At 35.9% G+C, this 13,325-nt stretch overlaps 1 protein-coding gene across 1 annotated transcript; it reads right to left on the reverse strand.

Moving 5' to 3' along the window:
• Nucleotides 1-4,889: 4,889 nt before the first annotated feature.
• LOC104246252 (uncharacterized) lies at nt 4,890-8,209 on the reverse strand. Its single transcript, XM_009802022.2, has 3 exons — nt 7,788-8,209; nt 5,450-5,699; nt 4,890-5,309 (listed from the first exon to the last, which is right to left on the reverse strand). The coding sequence occupies exons 1-2, from the start codon at nt 8,013-8,015 to the stop codon at nt 5,451-5,453; spliced, it is 477 nt and encodes a 158-aa protein (XP_009800324.1). The 5' UTR covers nt 8,016-8,209; the 3' UTR covers nt 4,890-5,309; nt 5,450.
• Between the last annotated feature and the right edge of the window lie 5,116 nt (nt 8,210-13,325).

Raw genomic sequence — 13,325 nt, forward strand, 5'->3', positions numbered from 1 at the left:
TTCCATACTTGGGATAAAAGGCTAGAAGCACGAGGATTCAATATCCAGAAATGATAGTAGTAACATCAGTAGCATATCTTCTAGCCTATGGTCTAGGTATCAAAAAGCCTGATTATGAGAGTAAAGAATAGTTAGAGACAATGTGATGTCTCGCTTGATGTTCCAAAATAACATAAGGAAATCTATGGTGCAAGCAAGTTGAAGGAAGGACACGAATAATATAAATAGATATGTATGGGTCCCAAGCTAAAGTATAGTAAAGCGACAAAGTTTTATGACAGGAGTAAGAACGAGAAAGGGCGAGTGAGATGGTGACGAGAACGGATAAGTCATCGGGATTAAGACCCATGAAAACAAGAAATCTAATGGTTTCTCTAAGTTATAGAAAGTTCAGTATAACCTGAATGAACTCAACGGAGTCTAAGACTAATAACATTCAGAAGAGATGGAATGCTGCCCTGTTAATAGAATGAGGGTGTAATTATTATAAACAAAAAAATGACGTTTGGGCCTTAGATTGAGTAAGGAACTGACGAATAAAAGAATGGGATCTCATAAATTGGACAAGATTAAGATACTCACGCAAGGTGAATCACATTGGGATGCCGTGAGATACGGTTATGAAAACAAGGTATCGCCCCAGGTGGATCAATCTAATCATTTTAGATGTTCCCCGATAAAACGTGAATCCTAGTTGCAACATTACATAAAAGGTTAAGTTATCATGGGTGGATTATGGATCGAAATTAAAGTGAATCAATAATGGATGGATAAAAGTTATAAAGTATGATAGGAGATTAAGCTGTCATTCTTAAAGATGAATAGTAATGTGGAGGACATAGATTTATACGTATGAGATAAGCAACAAAAGTAATATGAGATTTGGTAGCAGACCTCAGTAATGAGAAATCAAGGTAAGAGTTATGGTATAGTATGACCTATGTAGATGCAGTAAAGTCATACGAATGGATAACCAGGTCTATAAAATAAGATATAGCAATATTCGTAAGTTCGACAAATACCAAGCGAAGAACTTCAGGATTGGCTAAAAGCTAGAGGAAAAAGGAGAGAAGAGTCGCATAGGCACACTTACAAGGTCAGTATCGTAGAAGCTGCATAATGGAAGGTAGCAACAGTTACGAGATTGGAAGGAATTAGATCACAAGTCATGGCGTGGGAAAAAGGCCTAAAGGGGGGGATGCCTTGGCCTTTGGACTTAATCACAGAACAATTTCCTAGATGGCAAAAGGACTACTAAAGTATTCGCAAGAGCTATGGAATATGAGAATGATAAGTGCATCAGTCAACATTCAAGGACGAATGTTCCAAAGGGGAGAATGATGTTACACCCTATATTTTCGTACATGAAATTACGCCATAAATAAATTAATGAGAGCCCGGAAGTGAGATGTCACGTCCCGCAGTACTACGTTACGACGATGTTGCACCCTGTAGTATTGTATGTTGAATTTGTCATAAGGTAACTGACATCAGTCCAAGGAAAAGATTATTTGGAGATTATAAGAATTATGCTATTTCAAACAAGTAATAAGTAAATTCGTAAAGATGAAAGGGGAAGCAAGTCAAAGAAAACGAATTTTCGTCCAAGTTTGGCATGTTGGGATAAAATACGGCTCAAGCTAAAATACTCGATATTTATGGACTAGTACCATACAAGGTACTATATGACTACAATAGTAAGGTGTATAAGGTATGTGAAAAGTGAGTAATATTTTAAGTAAGTAAGAATAATTCTCAATTTTACGCGTAATTGATTAATTACCGGGTAACGGGACATTACCTAATTAATGGGAAATATATTGGATAAGTATCAAATAACATGAGGTGGCAGACCCATATATAAGGTAAATGACTCATAGTCTTGATTGAATTACGTGTAAGGCATTTAGAAAGTTGGGCTTCATTTGATCAAAAAAGAAACAATATAACATTCTTACTACTTAAAGACTTAGGAACAACAGAAACGTGAGTAATAGGAGATTTTGTTCCAAGTCTTTCCAATTCATTCCATTACAAGACTTTCCAATTCATTCCATTACGAATAAAAGTCTTTCCAATTCATTCCATTACAAAGACAAACAGTAGCAAGATTAAGATTTTGTTCAATTTGTTCCAAGAAAACGTGAAGGATCGGTAGATTAGCTTTCTTGATTTGGACAAAAGAGACTAACGTCCCAAAATCTAGACAAGCAGAAAGAATTTCGTTCCAATTTTATAGAGTCCAAGCTTCAATTTCGTTCAAGTTCAAAGGAGCAGAAGCTTCATTTCGTGCAAATAATTCAAGGAACAGGTATGTTAAGGCTATCCCTTCTTTCTTTTGGCATGATCCATATGATACGAGCGAAACGTGCAAATGCACAAATTTCATAAATGACTCTATTCATAGAAGTATTAGAGATATCTATGTTCTTGAATTTCCATGTTTTATAATATTTTATCATCTGTTCATGGGTCGCAGAAAAATACGAAAGTTGAAACGAGCTTACTTTATGGTATTACTCAAAGGCAAAATGGGCTTATGACATTTCGAAAGATTTTATTAACGTACTTTTCATGCATTGCATTCATGTACATTGACCCGTGACCAGATGGCATTATATACGCGTATATATGTATGTATATATATGTATATAGGATATTGGAAAGGTTATGGCGTTATATACGCACCACCACCTGATCAGCTGGTATACGTTGATGATTTGCCTACAGTGGCTGAGATGATATGATGGGATGCCCTCAGAGGCTTGATGATGTTATGAACATATGTACCTATGCACGACATGACATTCATACGCATATGCATGATACTGTAATTATTTCATGATTTACAAAGTTATTCAGACTTACAGGTTGAGTCATGTACTCCATATTTCTTCCATGTCTGTTATGTACTTATTTATGTGCCCTGCATACTCGGTACATTTTTCGTACAGACGTCCCTTTTGCCTGTGGACGCTGCGTTTCATGCCCGCAGATCCCATAGACAGGTCGAGAGCCCTCCAAGTAGGCTATCAGCTCAGCGGAAGATGTTGGTGCGCTCCATTTGCTTCGGAGTTGCTTGTTTGGTTAATATGATTTAGACGTGTATTGTTTGGTATGGCGGGACTCTGTCCCGACCTTTATGACATTTATGTACTCTTAGAGGCTTGTAGACGTATGTCGTGTACGTGAAAGATTGTACGGCCTTGTCGGCTTATGTTTTGAGTTTATAAATGATTATGTTGGCCTATTAGGCTCGTATGTCACGTGTATATGATGATGTAATAAGAAAGATACGTTACATTAGTACTCGATTGAGTAAGGTACCGGGTACCCATCGCGGTCCATCGGTTTTGATCGTGACAAATATTATGCACATTTTAGTTATATACTCACGTAAAGAAAGTTTGAACTTATTATAGTAGGTTAATACTCTAGTTTTCAAGTCACTATATCAGAAAAGTTAGATCAATTTAACTTGACAATATAAAAAACTTATACACTAAACCTAAATTATAGTATTACTCTAATATAAAAAACTTATACACTAAACCGAAAAAATAATTCTTTTATTGAGAGTTAAACTCAAGACCTCCACTAATTAAATGGGCACTCTAACCAACTAAGCTACAAGAGCTTGTTGCTCTCCTGGTTCAGTTCAAAATAATTAATCTCTTGTTTCATGGATTTACTATAAAATTTAAATATAGCTACACAATGATAAATTTGCTGAAAGTATATTTACAAATGATAAATATAGTGAATATGTTTCACGTGTCGTGTAATTTTCTCTTTATATTTAAAAGTGTAAGATTAAAAAGTTTCGCCTTCAAGGATTTTTATTAATTTCTAAGTAATGAAATAATCCATATTAAAATTTTACTTTTAAAACGCATCAAGTGAGACATGAGGAGTAGTAAGGTTTTCAACTTTTGTTGTTTTCCTAAGCTAGAGCAAGCTTATAGACCTTGTTGAAATGTTTCAACTCTTGTGATCAGAAAGACATTTTTAATGAGTATCTTCAACTGTTGGCAAAGCTCATTATTATGAATAAATATCTCTTAGATATTAGTGTGAGGGAATCGAATACCTAAAGAATTTGTTGGACAGAAAATGTTAATTCCATACAAATCAAACCCACTATTGTATTTAAAGTTCACAATTCATGTACACTACTCAGTCATATCATAGTATTAAAAATGTTTATTTTCACCGAACCCCCCCCAAACCCCCCGAAAGAGATGTAAATCTCCAGTATTTGATGTTATGTCTTTGTTAAATAAATATTATTTCTGTCTTAATTTATTTAACATACTTCGTTTTTGAAACATTCCAATTTAGACGTCATTCTATCATTAGCATCATTTCAAACAACATTCAGGAATTCAAATTCATTTAATTATATAAACTTCAAAATTTCATATAGTGTTTTCTGTATTAAACTAACTCTTCAACCACTTTTTTAATATTTTCTCTTACTACTATTAATATGATACATTACAACTTGTTTGGATGATTGTTAGTTATTGTATTCTATCGTATTATTGCTTTAAATACAATATTTATTTATTGTATCATATTATTAAATTCGTTATTCTGTAACGACGAAAAATGTCAATTTATATAACAGCCGATTTGGTATGGTCACCTCACTACCTTATTTTTCTCTCATTTTACCCTTATTACCTTTTCATATAATAATTTTACCCTATATCCTATTTTTTCTTAATAATATTGTAAATTTATTTTTCATATTGTTAGTACATGACATCATGAAACGAAAGCAAACAATACAATCTATCCAAATATTATATTGATCAAAATACAATAAAATATAATACAAATACGATACATTATGAAACGATATATATAACCATCCAAACAAGTAGTTAGTCAAATTAGTACCTTAAACTTTATATCCAATCAAATACCGTCATATAATATGAAACACCTTACTAAAAGAATAGCAATTAAGTTCTTATCATGACAAGGCAAAAAGAAGTAGACACAGCTCAATATAAAGCTGTTATATACAGGGTAAGATACATTTTACAAGACAACTAATGCAGGGCTAATCTTGCTTAGGTGAAAGAGCTACTACATGTTAACAAACAATCATTTTGTGGGTTAAACTACCCTCCGACCTTAATTGCAACTAGAAAAGAGGCTTCAAGGGAAATGTGATTTAGAAAATCTCAAGGCATGCAAATACACTTTTAAAATGGCCAGTAGCTGCTCTTTCCAAAACCTTGATCTTTGTACAAAAGGCAGACACTTCTGTCTCAAGGAACTAAAATATAGCATTTTCCCTGCAAAACAACAGATTACATTGAAACAGGCTAGAATCTCAAGATTTAAACAATAAAAAAGGTATAGAACATGGGAAGCAATTAATATGAAGTGAGTCATTGGCATTCGTTTTTTCATTTTGGGGTGAAGAAGATCATACATTAATCCTCTTTAGCATGTCTTCTGGTGTTACAATTATCACGATCCGAATCAAAGCCCAAGCACTTCAGAAACGCTTGTTTCGCTAGTCCAAAGTAATTGCAAGGGTGCTGCGGACGTACAAAAAGCTTGAAAATGGTCGCGTCCTTTTCTGCAGATCCATCTCTTTCCTGGGATTCATCTGCCCTTGTGATTTCATGGTTTGTGCTGGCTTCAGTTTCCCTTTTAATATTTTGGTTTTGGTTCCGATTCTGGAATGTTAATACAAGAGAATTATTACTATGAGAAAACGATCTACTTAATTACTCTTTCGAATTCAACAAAAGGACATAATCGCAATTGCTTGTTAGCAAATTTACAAAGATAAATGTCATCAGAAACACTAGGATACAAATAAGCTTAGGTAATTAAAAAGCGGACATGCTGACAACAACCCAACAAAATATGTCCCTATACTTTTGGTAGCTATTGTTGAACAATAATTTTTATGTAAAGAAATGCCAGCTAATGCAAGCCAAACTCTGTCTAGGTGATAAGAAAATTTATCTTAATATCATATCCAAAATGTTTCTCTCCCTCTCAAACTCTCTCCGTTTCTTTTTTGATGACCTGGGTTTGTATGTGAGTTAAGACCATAACAAAGAATTACACCAAGGCAGCAGCGACGGAGTCAGGATTTTCACGAAAAATTTACTTAGCTATACAGTATAATTTTTTTGTGAAGGATGTCAATTGACACCGTTTGGAAATCCGCCACTGCATGGCAGCATTCAATGATAAAATGGGGAAACCTTTAACCATACAGTTTCCACTAGTATTCTTCTAAGTTCTAACTACATTATGACAGTAAAATTTTGGCACAATGAGGATTCAGTTTTATACTAGTTACCTCAATTGCTTTCTAATTCATAATTAGAAAAAAAAAATCTATCAGAAAAACAGATTTTCAGTGAATGTAAGTTTTAATTCTGAAGACAAAACACCAATCTAAAAAATAAAGAAGATTGAATGTTTATACTTGGAAAGTACTACCTACCATCAATTTTAAATGTGGTTTTAGCAAACAAGTTTAGTAAAAGATAAGCTTGCTTTAGGAAATCAGGAAGACATTAATTTTATTATTTTCAGATCTACTCTTGCTCCATAAATAATCTATACTGCAATTTTCTAAAAATTCTTTCAACAGTTATTACTCATTTTGAGGAGAAATAAAAAGTAATTTAGTCAAACAAGTAATTTAGTCAAACTAGCTCTTATTATTAATGTTATTAAATGATCTTCTCAAGTGACATTTAAAATGGACAAGAGGCATTTGTCTAAGCCTTTGATGGACAGAGTTATCCGATACTCATTGAATTTAGTCGAGGTGCGCTCAAATTGACCAGGACGCCACCATTATTTTATGCCATACCTAGGGAAAACCAACTTTTTCACAAAAAGACAACTATCTACTCATTTTATTTCCCTAAAGCTAAGGTGATTACATCTAATGGTCCAGAGTAAGAGTTGGTCATCATTTATCATCCTTTGCTTTTTGTGGAAAATATTACCATCATCTTAGCAAAATGAAGTTGGAAGTTCAGAATTTCATGCTTTTGCTGGTGGCATAAGCAAACCCTGAATAATCTACTTCTCTAACTTAGACAAGAATAGTTCTTTTCTTTGACAACACCGCAACCCCACCACCCAAGCACACCCCCCCCCCCTCAAAAAAAATAAAAATCCACCCAAAAAAACCTGAAAGAGATCAATGGACCGGGTATTTCTTTTCATTTTCTAATACTAAGGAAATAGGTTCCAAACACAATTATTCAAAAATACATTAAACTATTACTCCATCAGAATATATGAAGTAGTATACTATTACCTATCTATCATTTGACCTTACCCTTGTACATTATTGTCCACTTATTAGCACACATTAAATGTTCAGAGGCAGTCATTTTCCAAAGCAACATTAAAGTAATTTTCTAAAATTTTCAATTAATTTGGTCATCAGATAGAAATGAAGAAGAACAAAAACAACACACCAGATACTCATAATGGGAGAAATAAACAAGAAAAGTGAATTTTTCAGGCCTAGAAACAAATAGATCAAAACCAACTTCAGAAAAAGAAAAAAAAAATCCCATTTTAACCCCCTAAAAAGAAAGTCGAGAATCAAAGAAATTATCGACTCAATTAGAAAGTTAAAAAATTTCAAAATCAAAAAACAAAAAAAGGGGGAGGGGGGTATTACTCAAGAAAAAAGTTCCCATTTTCCAATTTGTACATAAATAAAAGAGAAACTACAGAAATACCAATACCCAATTGAGAAAGAAGTGATTTATTTTTCAAACCTGAAGGGTGGCAGTTGAGTTGCAATTTGGGGAAGAACCAGTAGGACCTTGAGATACAGCAGTAGCAGTAGAAGAAGAAGCACCAGCGTTTGAGTTGTTAGGAAGATCCAATATACTGAACCCAAAGAATAAAAGCAAAACAAGAAGAATCATCACCACTAACTGAATCCAAATTAGCCATGGCACTTTGTAGTTCTCAATTATTAGCTCTTCCCCAAATTCATACATGGTTTCTTTTTACCCTTTTCACAGAAACTGTTAATTCTTATTTTCTAATAATAATGGAGTTTTTGGGTGTTGAAAAGGTGGGTTGTGTGGATTTTTAGGCGGGTGAAAGAAAAGAGGTGACTGTAGGACGACTGTTTTGGAAATTGGGATGAAGAAAATAAAAGGTACTATTATTTGAGAATCTTCACTGACGCGTCGGGAGGAAAACAAAAGGACTTTGTTTTGCTGTTGCCAGAAATCCACTAAGGGTACTTTTGTCATTGTATCCAAAACGCTTTTGATGTTTTTTTTTGGACAAAAACTACTTTTATACTACTTAATGAAAAAGTTACATAAATAAGTAAAACGCAATACTACACTGCGAACTACGTTAACGAAAATTAGTCCGTTAAAGTAAAACGCAGCATGGTACTACATTTTACTTTTAATTTTTTTTTTGTAATTCGCAGTATGATACTGCGTTTTACTTTAAAAATTTTTTTTTTGTAATTCGCAGTATAATACTGCGTTTTAAAAAGTTGTTCGCAGTATTATACTGTGTTTTACTCTGGTTTTTGGCCCACCAATAATGAACTGACATAACAATAATTCAATACATAAAACGTAGTATTGTACTGCGTTTTACATTCGGACTTGCCTTATTTAAAGGCGTTTCAATTTTATGAAAATTCATTCAATCTTCAAACTTACGTTCATACTTCTCTCTTCTTCTTATCAATCATTTTTTTACAATGTCTGAAGTGGCAAAAATAAGGGTTTCACTATATTGGGGGGGTGAGGTTGTGTTGGAAGAATAACTCTGTGAGGTATAGCTCACCTCCACAATGTCATGTTAAATTGCCGCTTACTATGGAGTACGATAAATTGGTATCGTTGTTACATAAAAAAATGAATGAGAGGTGGCGTTTGATTAACCTTAAAATAATCGGTAGATTTTCGTATTCAGTGACTCCGCAGGGGTTTGCTTATTATTCTGAGTTTAACATCGAGGATGATGAAACTCTTAGAGATTTTTTGCGGATTCCGGATGAATACAGGGAATTTATTGTAATAAAATTATTGGAAATGTACGTCAAGGTGGAAGACGTTCCCAATAATGAGGGCGTGCATAGTAGGGATAACCCCCAGTCATCGGGTGGTTATTCTGGAGCAGTTTTTGCCGGACAGATTGCTGAAGAGCTTGCCTTGATTTAAACTTGTCACCACAAGCGAATGAGCAACCGCAAAATAATTTTTCGACTTTATATAATCAACAAGACGACTGGTAAACTTCAATTCCGTGGGTGCTTTAGCGATGTTTATTTTATGTTTTAATTGGATTTGTATTAACACTCATATTTTTCATAGGGGGTACCGTCCAGATACGAATTTTACAAGTTATGACCCCGCCCCTAGTTGGAATATGTGTAGTTCTGGAGTATTGGACCACGGTGGTCCATCCGGGAGTCATCACCAACAAGCAAATATCCATCATGAAACGTCAAGACATTACGACTTGTAAGTAAAGTGATATAGTTATATCTAAAGTATTTATCTAGTTGGGTATATTATCATTTTGTTATTTTTGTGCAGTGAAAACGAGATTCTTGAAGCTGCTAACCTCACACAGTTGCCCATAGACGACGTATTTACTCGTGATTTGGCAGATTCGCAGAGTCAGGAAGATGATAGTGATTATGACAACAATGAGGATGAGTCTGGGGATGACACACCCTTCCATGATGAGGGTGATGATGAGGAGGAAGTGAATGTTGAACCTGAGCTGACGAGGGAGCATGTTCCTCCACCTCCCGCTAGACCAAGAGTGTACGAGTCCCACGTGCCATTTCATGAGCGAAATATTCCCTACCTTGATAATTTGTCAAGCATGTCGAACGTGGATGCCTTCACAAGGGATGATGATGAATTTCGGTCAGCGATGTGGGATGAGTCTTGACCAACTGTTCTGACAAAGGGCATGTATTTCCCTGATAAAGCTCGCCTAATTAGGGCTGTAACAATCTACAGTATAAGAGAGTGCCGTGAGATGACGGTAAGTGAGTCAACTACGGATAAATACAAGGCTGTATGCCGTAGAGACTTTATGGGTTGTCACTGGATGTTGCGTGCCACCAAGAAGAAATCAGGTTTGTCGAAAGTGGGTAAATTTATTAGCGAGCACAGATGTGAAATGAACACATACAATGAGAATCACTTCAACTTGGATGTGGACTTGATTTCTCTTGTCTTGATTCCATATTTGGAAGTGTCCATTAGGTTCAAGACTAAAGAGTGTATTACAGCCGTCCACCAGGAGTATGGTTGTACTATAACCAAAAGAAAGGCATATCTCGGTCGCAAACATGCCTTTGAACTTATTTATGACGACTAGGATAAGTCTTTTTCAAATCTGCCCAGGTACATGGCCGCACTTCAACACTTTAACCTGGGACTGTTGTTGAATGGAGGCGTGAGCGGAGTCTAGACAGACCCGAATATATTTTCAACTATGTGTTCTGGTCATTTAAACCAGCAATTGATGGTTTTGTGCATTGTCGTCCTGTTATTTCCATAGACGGTACTCATGTCTATGGAAAGTATGATATTAAGCTTTTGATTGTAGTTGCAGTAGATGCCAACGGGCAAATATTTCCACTAGCTTTTGCCATATGTGCCAATGAAAGTGAAGAGACATGGACGATTTTTTTGAACCACTTGAAGCAGCACGTTGTCAAACAGCGTTCAGGTATTTGTCTAATATCTGATCGGCATGGTTGTATTTTAAGTTCTGTACGTCACTTGCCTGAATGGCAGGAATCATATGCATACCACTGTTACTATGTGCGTCATCTGAAGGCCAATTTCCAGAAGAAATATCCTGACAAGGCATTGCATGACTTAATGTGGCTGGTTGCAACTTAGCACCAGCAATGCAAATTCACGAGGCGCATAGAAGCGATCCGGCAGTTAGAACCATGAGCCTATACTTGGTTGATGGGGCATGAGCTTCACATGTGGACATTGCATGCTGATGGCGGCAGACGATGGGGAGCCCTCACTACAAACGTGTCGGAGTCATTCAACGGCTTGTTGAAGTCTGCCTGTGGACTGCCTGTCACTGCCATGGTCCGCATGACATTCAAACAGAGTGCGGAGAGGTTTGTTGAAAGGCATGCAGCTGCATCAGCATTGATGGACAGGGGTGTTCAATTTATTCCAATACCCATGAGAAGATTTGAAAGGTCCAGGAGGCGAGCACAGTGGCATTCATTTCTTCAGTACGATCATGAACGGTGTATTTTTGAAGTTAAGACCACTATCCGCGGACACCGTGGGAATAATCTACAGACGGTGAATGAAAATAGAAGGTTATGTTCATGTGGGAAATGGACCATCTACCACATGTCGTGCGCACATGCGTTGAAGTGCTTTCAACAAGTTGGATATAGGGCAACAAACCATATTGATAGGCAATACAGTGTTGCTGCATACATAGACACGTATAGTGGGAAGTCACAGCCATTAGGTGCTGAGCATTATTGGCCGCCGGAACCTTTTAAGATGGTATGTAACAAGGACTATTTGCGCAAGCTGCAAGTGCAAAAGAGAACGTGTATACGGAACCAAATGGATGTTGGTGACACCGTTTATGCGCGTAAATGTGGCATATGCTCGCAAACAGGACACGACCGTCGTAAATGTCCTTCAGGTGGTGTGCGTGGCGGTGGTAATCCGGCTCCTGGTGCAAGTTCGTCGAATGTACCCAACTATCAAGGATACCCCTAGTCTTTTATTTTGGTATTGTTTTTTGTAATACATGTTTTTACTTGTGTATGTTGCAATATATATCAAATAAAATTATGTTCCACAATTTGAAATGAGTGAAGAAAAAGCTGTTTAATTGTAGGAAAATGTAAATAAAACATTACTACAGCACAAACACAAACATAACAGGACAACATAATAAAAATACATGAAATATGAAAAATACACTAAACACATACATGCCAATGTTTAGTCCCGATTGCCATTTATTCTCCGCTCCAACCACTTAAATCGTTCTTTCATTCGTTCTTTTTCTTCTTCTACCTCTTTCAGTTTCGCCTTCACCTCCGCAAGTTCCCGTTTATATTTTTCTTTTCGTTCCTTTTGTGTTTCACAATTCCATTGTGCTTTCCATTTTTCTTCTCCCACCTCCTTCAGTTTCGCCCTCATTTCTACAATAATTCTATCGCTTTCTCTTTGTGTTTCCCGTTGGCATAAACACATATTATGAAGAAACTGCAGTTGTTCTCTGTAGCATTCCTGTTAACATGGTTCATCAACCCATTCCTCAAAATCACAAATAGGTTCGCTGGGAACCTTGTATAACTCGTTCATAAAGCACCAGTAGCGGCGTCCAACTTCACCACCGTCCCAACAATTTTGCATCGAGCATTCTTTTCCACAGTTGCACTTTGGTGGACGAAGAGGTTGAGCCATTTAATGAAATATTTGCTTTTAGTAAAAAAAACCTTACTTTTAATGAAATATTTGCTTTTACTAATTTTTGAGCACACAAAATAACTACAATGATGCCGTTATTTATAGGCGAGACAAAATACATAAAGCGCAGTATAGTACTGTGTTTTATGGAGTTGTCTTGTCATTCTGAAAAAGATGAAAACCATGTGAAAAGGCTGGTTTATTGCAGAAAAATTTAATACATAAAGCGTGGTATAGTACTGCGTTTTATGGAGTTGTCTTGTCATTCTGAAAAAGATGAAAACCATGTGAAAAAGCTGGTTTATTGCAGAAGAATTTAATACATAAAGCGTGGTATAGTACTGCGTTTTATGGATTTGTCCTGTCGTTCTGAAAAAGATGAAAACCATGTCAAAAAAGCTGGTTTATTGCAGAAAAATTTAATACATAAAGCGTGGTATAGTACTGCGTTTTATGGAGTTGTCTTGTCGTTCTGAAAAAGATGAAAACCATGTGAAAAAACTGGTTTTAGTTATCCTTTGTGCAGTAATGGTTTTAGTTCTACTGTTTGTTTTTGTGTTACATTTGCAATGTTTGTGTTTCTTGTGTACTGTTTAAGTAAAACTGATGTTCAAACGCAATTAAAATAAAAATGTTGTTAAAAGATAATTGTTATCATTATTTAGATAATGCACTATTTACACAAACTAAAAATCTAAGTAAATCAGTGAGTCTCGCAGCCTGTGTGCTTCAGTGCTGCTGCTGGCCTGAGTCGCATCCCCTATCGCCCGGGTACACTATCTGGATCATCATCATCAAGCCGCCTCTTTATGTGAGGATGTGCAGCAGCATCGACACCACAGCTGG

This window comes from Nicotiana sylvestris, chromosome 5 (assembly GCF_000393655.2).
Source record: "Nicotiana sylvestris chromosome 5, ASM39365v2, whole genome shotgun sequence".
NCBI classification, from domain to species: Eukaryota; Viridiplantae; Streptophyta; class Magnoliopsida; order Solanales; family Solanaceae; genus Nicotiana; species Nicotiana sylvestris.

Coding starts and splice junctions, on each gene's coding strand:
- LOC104246252 (XM_009802022.2), bottom strand. CDS start 8,015: ATGTATGAATTTGGGGAAGAGCTAATAATTGAGAACTACAAAGTGCCA. Junction 5,700..7,787: donor ACTCAACTGCCACCCTTCAG/GTTTGAAAAATA, acceptor TTAACATTCCAG/AATCGGAACCAAAACCAAAA.